The sequence below is a fragment of the Apaloderma vittatum genome, unplaced genomic scaffold (assembly GCF_000703405.1).
Source record: "Apaloderma vittatum isolate BGI_N311 unplaced genomic scaffold, ASM70340v1 scaffold12900, whole genome shotgun sequence".
In the NCBI taxonomy this organism is placed as follows: domain Eukaryota; kingdom Metazoa; phylum Chordata; class Aves; order Trogoniformes; family Trogonidae; genus Apaloderma; species Apaloderma vittatum.
The window spans coordinates 5,282-11,910 of NW_009694058.1; the positions used below are offsets into that span (position 1 = coordinate 5,282).

Here is a 6,629-nt window from a genome sequence, read left to right on the forward strand (position 1 = left end):
CGGCACAGGAGGGCCTGGAATGCACTAACCTTGTCCCCAGAGGCTGGGGATGGCTTTCTCTGCATGGCAGCAGCCAGCGCGGCTGGGCGTGGGTAAGCACTGTTCTTATGCTAGCCTTTCTGTGGCTTCCCAAGTGTCATTCTTTAAATCATCAGAAATTTTTTCAGACCCATCATGTAAATGCAGTCCTTGTCTCCATGGACTTGCTGGGACAGGGGGTAGCTGCCTTTCCATTAGATTTTTCACCATTTACAGAGGTGTATGCACTGTCAGAGCCCACAGTGTTTTGCAACTATGCTGCCTCCATCTACAGCTAAAGAAATATAGTTTATTTAGAGAAGCAAAATTAAAAATATTGTCAGTGGGAGTAGAGTGAATTTCTACTTACTGCTAGTATATTCAACAATTCAAGTTGGGATTGCTTAAGCCACAATTTTTGCCAAATACATGTGGAATCTATTTCATCAGAAAATTCATGGCCAGTTCTTTTCCTAAGTGGTTCCAGTTATACATATTGGGATCTCTGGGTATAATCACTTGAAACATCTTCTTCCTTTTCTGTATCTCAGGGCAGCCTATCTTCTCCCATGTCTAGCTAATATGCCTTCTGTTACATGATGGCTTTGTATGTTTCCCTATTTTTGGTTATTCTGAGGACCTTTTCTGTATCTGGGTTATCTCATCGGCAGCAGCAATTAGTTGGATTTCTTTCCCTTGAAGCACTGGAATAACAGCCTGCAGAGACTGGAAGAAACTGCTTCTTGTATGAATCTGACTCATATTTGAATTGCTTCTCTGTGCTCTCTAGCCAAAAATTCAACTGTCAATAAATCAAAAAGCTAGATGAGTCCTGATATGCTTTGTTAGGCACAAACAAGGGCAAACTTTAGAAAGGAAGACTGAAGTTCTAACCTGTTTACTGGCAATCCTGATTTCATCTGAAATTCCACACCACAGCTGTACTTGAAGGGCTTTATTTGCACCTGATACTAAATGATTTTCTGGCTCAGGGCAATTCTGTTAATTTTGCCTAAATGTAAATTGATCTGACCACGCTGTACCTAAGTGTGCTGGAAGCAGAAGGCTCCTTCTGGATTTCCACCCTGACGGGGTTGCAGGGACTTGCTGTATGAGGAACGCAAGCCTTTCTGCTTCCAGCAACATAGCATGTGCTCGCCAAAGCAAAACTCCTGCCTATGCACACACGCTGCACAGCTGTGCAGCGAGGGGGAGGCTCTTGGAGGCAATATCCCATCCGTTACATTTTCATTTGCTAATGCAGGCAACAGAAGCCTGTTGAGCTTTGAGACCTTCCATGCCAGATGACCAAAGCTGCTTTTGCCAGATCCTAACATTGAACAATTAGAAACAGCCCCCTCTCTGACAGCTCCTCACAGCTAGGAATGGGCCAGGTTTGTTATTTCAGCATGACAAACTCTCTCCAAATTGGGGCTGTTCAAACACTCAGTATTTTGCCAGGAAAACATCACTTTACTCACATTTTACTGTTCAGTCCCCTTACCTTGATCCACATGGTCTTAGGAGCATTAGCCCGGATGTTAGCGTGATGCCATGAGAGGTATTCATCTACCTGGGCTCGCTTTTGTATGTCTGATGGGTACCAGTGGTCGGGAGTGTTGTACTTTCGACTCAGATACAGCAGAATAGCAGTGCTGCTCAGGCGTTAACGAGACAAGAAAGCGGTCAGGGAGTTACGATATGGAATGCTTTTGCCTAAGCTCCCTTCCTACCCCTTCTGAACTTGCTGCTTCCACTAAAAAGCAGGTGGATCAGGACTTATGATGGAGTCTAGGGGCCATACACAGGCATCTAACTCGTGCTGACATCAGAGATGCCCTTTAATCACCCTAGTTCCCATGAAAACTTTAACCTGCTGCAAAATCACAGCACTCTCCTATGGTGCAGAGTACTGCTGGACCGTACCAGGGTAAACAAACAATAAACGATAAACCTCCACAATATTCTATCAGGAATGTTAACTCCACTTGTTCTTCGAGCAATCTGATCCATCTCTTGAGACCTGCACAAGGTGACGTGCTTGTGCACTAAATGAAACTCTCTAAGAGGTTATGTTGCTTTTTCAGCAGATCTGTCTTTAACCACTGAAGTCCGAGCCTGCAGAATCTTTCTGTGTTTGTCCAGATGTTTATACTTTCACTAACTGGCAGAAGTCAGATGGAAAAATATCTTAGTCATCTGCAATAATATGTAGGCTGTTACTACAAAAAGAGATGCCACAAATAAAAAAAAATCCTGTGCCGACAGAACAGACGAAAGCACAGACCCTCCTACTATGCTGATTCTACTATAGTTCAATTATTTCAGTATTATGATACCATTAACCAGTCTCCTCATTAATCTTACAATATAAAACCTAAATTTTATCTTTGTAGCTGTTCACTTGGCCTTTATGACTAATTCAAATAAACAGAATTTTGTCCTAGGGTAAAAAGGATTTTTTTTTTTTTGTCCTAGAGTAAAAGGGATTTTTACAAACTTTAAACATTTCCCAAAAATGTTTATAATCCCATTTGGAGGTAAGTGCATTCAGGATAAGATCAAGAAGTTAAGTCAGCTGATTTGTTTACATTCTGAAAGCTAATTCAAACAGAAAATGGAAACAGAGCAAATGAGGTTATATTATTAAAAATAACCGACACATTCAAATATTCTTCAATCCTTAACCATTCAGTGGGAATGACATCTCCTAAATGCTGCACAGATTACTGGTATCCAAGAAGTCTAAGGACTGAGTTTTTACCACTCGGCCAGGGTGAAGTCTCCATCCTTTAGTGCTGGTACTTTCTTCAAGAGGTTGACCTTGCCAGCTCCATCACTGTTTGATGGCCCTAAAACACATGAACAGGTAAGTCAGAGGTTAGACGTGTATCTGCCAGTGGATGATAAATGAAATACCTGTAGCCAACTGGACAATCAGCAAACTCTGTTAGGTTTTCCCTATATAGTCATATTTCACAATTAAAAGGTAATGAAATTGAAGAGACAGTGTAAAAGCCATCCGCAGAGGGCAGCCAGCTCAGGCTGGGCACATGGCGTGGAGCAGTTCAACATTTCTATACAAGAATTCTTTTGCTTGACTTGGGTGTGTGCCAGTAACACTTGCAAAACATACTGAAAAAAAATCACTCACTGAGAGTCATTTAGATACCACAATGAAGGTACTGGTATTGAAAACACTATTGCAGATTACCAGGAACAGCTGACTTGACTTGGAAACAGTATGTCCTGTGGCTTTAGAGATGGGGTAGGGGCAAAAAGACAGAAGTTAGGATGAAGACAACCGAGCATCTAAAAAATGCTTAATATTGCCAAACAAGTAGGGTCTGGAAAAACTGAGTTTGCATACAGACCATCCTAAACAAGGGCAGTTGGTTGCTACTCCTGCTCCTTTTCCCACAGGCAACACCAAAATAAAGTAATTTTCCTGCAGTTTGTAAATGTGGCTGACTCTAGCTAGGCCGGAGTCATGAAGGAAAGCAACTAAAAAGCCTTGTGCCCACGGAGAGCACTGCAGTGGCTAATTAATCAAAGAAAACCCAGCTGGCTTACAGACACACAAAGCAAAACCTTTTTCCTCTTTGTTTGTGTCTGAAGAGCTGAGGGATTTGAGCATTTACAAAGAAAGTAAGTGCTCTCAGCAGAGCTGATCCCTCAGCAGACATGCAGGTGAAGACATTTCCAGAGTTTTTGTTGGTATGGGGAAAAAAACGTAAATGTCAGCAACACAACAGCAGGCTCAAGAAATAATTCCCTCTGCCACAGCAGGCACTGGCCAGGGACAGGGCGGCTCAGACACCTCTACCCTGCGTTACTCCTGGCTCTGCGTGTCAACCCACTTCTGTCATGAAAACACAGGAGGAAGACGCCATCCCATAAGAGTTTAAACTCCACATTCCCTTGGAGTCTTGAGGAATTAACAGCTGACTGTCCAACCAGGTTTTCGGTTTTCCACTGCAGGCACTGGGCTTGCCAGTCAGCAGCTGAGTGCCAGAGAATTGTACAAAACTCCAGGAACACCACTGTAAGAAAAGGTTCGAGGAGTTTGTTTGCTTTGCTTGTTTTAAGTACTCTCTAAAAGGAGCCATGACATTTAGGGTGCAAATCCTGATCAAATCAGCACGGCCAGCAGGAGGTCTTGTACAAAAATCCCTTTGTTCAAAAAAACAATAAGGGCTGTTAACTAACAGGATCTGCATCCCCAAGAACTATTTACCCCCATTCAGGAGGCAGTGGCAGTGTCTGCTTTACTGGACAAATGTGCAGCAGGAAATAGCCTCCAAGAAATAAAATCAGCCTTCAGACTATCAATTATATTTGCAGTTGGACTGGGAAGGAGTAGGAGAAAGGAAGCCGCTGCATTACAGATTACAGACCACTTTCCCAGTATTGATTTCACATAATGAGACAAATCAAGCAGAGCAATCATTACCACCCTGTTCTCCTTTCTAGCTGACTAGCCTTTACCTTGTTTCTTCTTTGAGAAGTGCTTAAATTCCAGCATAAGCAGCTTCATCGCAGACCAAGGTTCATATCCATCTGTCTTCAATTCCAGCATTGGTCTTCATCGCAGACCAAGGTTCATATCCATCTGCTGACCAAAGTGATTCGAAACCACGTCTTTCACCTAACTGGGAAATGACTCTGGCTACCCACAGTGATGGTGGCCTCCAGCTTAGCTGGGTAAGAGGGTCCACGTGCACAGCAGTACCAGGCAGCATTGCCAGGAAAGGTAGGAAGAAAGGGCTTCTTAAGAATAGGAACCAGACAGATGTGCAAGTTAAGCCTAATAATTGAGAAACATGAATATATACTAAAAAAAAAATCCTCAAAAATCAAGCCACCTGGCAAAGTACAAGGACAAGGCGCCTTACGCTCATGATTTATATCATAGAGTGAGGCAAACTTGTGTAAATCTACTGTCATGCATGGAATTGCTCTGTATTTTAGAATGGCTCTAAGGGGTTATCACACACCCAGCTCTGGCAAGATCTGTAGAGTTCAGGCTGTCCTTGGAAAAATGCAGCAGAAAGTTACAAATCAATCACGCTTACAGGCAAGAAGCAGTCAACCCTCAGACCTGACTGTCTGGTTGTCCTGCTGCCTGTGCTTATTATCCAAGGTAGTGGGCAACTGAGAAACGACAATATGAGAAATGAGCAGTGGGTGAGGGCAGCCACAACCACATTTCAGCCTGCTGGCTGTCCTCACGCAGTGGTTCTAGCAGGCAGACTGAACCCATCAGTCCTGTGATGGGACTAACACGTCATTACAGCAGGTCAGTGCCTGTCACACAGACTGCACCGCAGCACAGAGACGGCACCTTATTTGCTTTGGCTCATACAGGGTATTTGCGTGCGGGCATAGAAGATCTGCACACTGAGCTGCAAACTGATAAAAGCCTCAGTAGAAACACTAACTGCAGGTTACTTCATTGGGACTTGTTTATTGTATGAAAACAGAGACCAATGTCTGTATTTGTCGTTTAGCAGAGTTTACACTTGTGCGTCTCTTCCAGCAAACACAGCCAGCCTTTTTTGCTTAGCAATATTAGAAGACCCATCTCGTTCATTCCTGTGATGTTGACTTGACTTACGGTGCTGTTTACCATCAGTTGCATCTGGTGTAATTAGTTCTTGATGTCCCTCATGGATATATAAATACACATACACACTGTGTTGCTGGGCTTTGAGGAGTAACTTTAATAAGGAGAGTATACTAACTGTCAAAAAGCAGGGTGGCTGCACACAGGAGGAATTCTAAAGCGTAAGTCATAGTGCAGGGAAGGAGATCCACTGGTGGATAAAAAGAGCACTAGACAAGATTTTACACAAGTAGAACAGAAAAAACCTACAGTCTATTTGCCAATCACATCCTTGCCTAATCACCTCCTCTGCCACAGATTTCTAAGCAATACGCACTGCCTTAGGCAAAAAAGTAACAGTGTACAAGAAAATACAGTATATGAATGGCCAATAGTCATCTTGTACAGTTGAACAAGTCTGAACAGCTGAGTGTTGCTACGTGCACCAACGCCGAGCCCTCGGCTGTCACCGTGACTAATTTGCTAGAAATGGCTGGAGGAACGTTCCTTGGGGATCCACAAAAATAGTTGCAGCACAGCTATGAGACTGCGCTGGGAACAAGGGCTGCGTGGTCAAACCATTGTACCAGTCCCCACGGCTGAGCACGTATGTGAAACCTCAGGTCACCTGAGAAGCTAGTCCTCCCCTGCCAAGAGGGCAAGCAGAGCTTCCAGGGGCTGGGAGCGGATTCAGCTCCGACGTGCAAGTCTGGGCAGGCCTGACCTGCTTCACCCTCCTCAGGCAGGATGTGACCCTGTCTTGAGAGGACACCAGGCTGACAGCACAGATCAGCCTCCTCTGAGCTCTCTCCCTCTGCATCCCTCTCACCACTGGGGGATCTCCCGTCTCCACCAGCTGCAGCATTTTGCCGCCTCCCCGGATTCAAGTGTTCCCCCTCTGGCTGCCCCCGGGACGCCCGAACACGGGCTGACCCTTGCACCGCTGCTCCCACGGAACGGACCCAACCGAGCTCTGCACGGTCCCAACCGGCTCCTCGGCTCCCGG

General features: G+C 44.7%; 1 protein-coding gene across 1 annotated transcript in view; it reads right to left on the reverse strand.

Moving 5' to 3' along the window:
- Positions 1-6,488, reverse strand: part of LOC104271512 (glutathione S-transferase theta-1-like) — an 8,769-nt gene extending 2,281 nt beyond the window's left edge. Inside the window, exons 1-4 of the mRNA XM_009866200.1 lie at positions 6,348-6,488; positions 3,979-4,022; positions 2,783-2,872; positions 1,523-1,673 (exon numbers count right to left, since the gene is read on the reverse strand). Coding sequence (XP_009864502.1) covers positions 1,523-1,673; positions 2,783-2,872; positions 3,979-4,022; positions 6,348-6,488 — 426 coding nt within the window. The remainder of the gene's footprint in view (positions 1-1,522; positions 1,674-2,782; positions 2,873-3,978; positions 4,023-6,347) is intronic.
- Between the last annotated feature and the right edge of the window lie 141 nt (positions 6,489-6,629).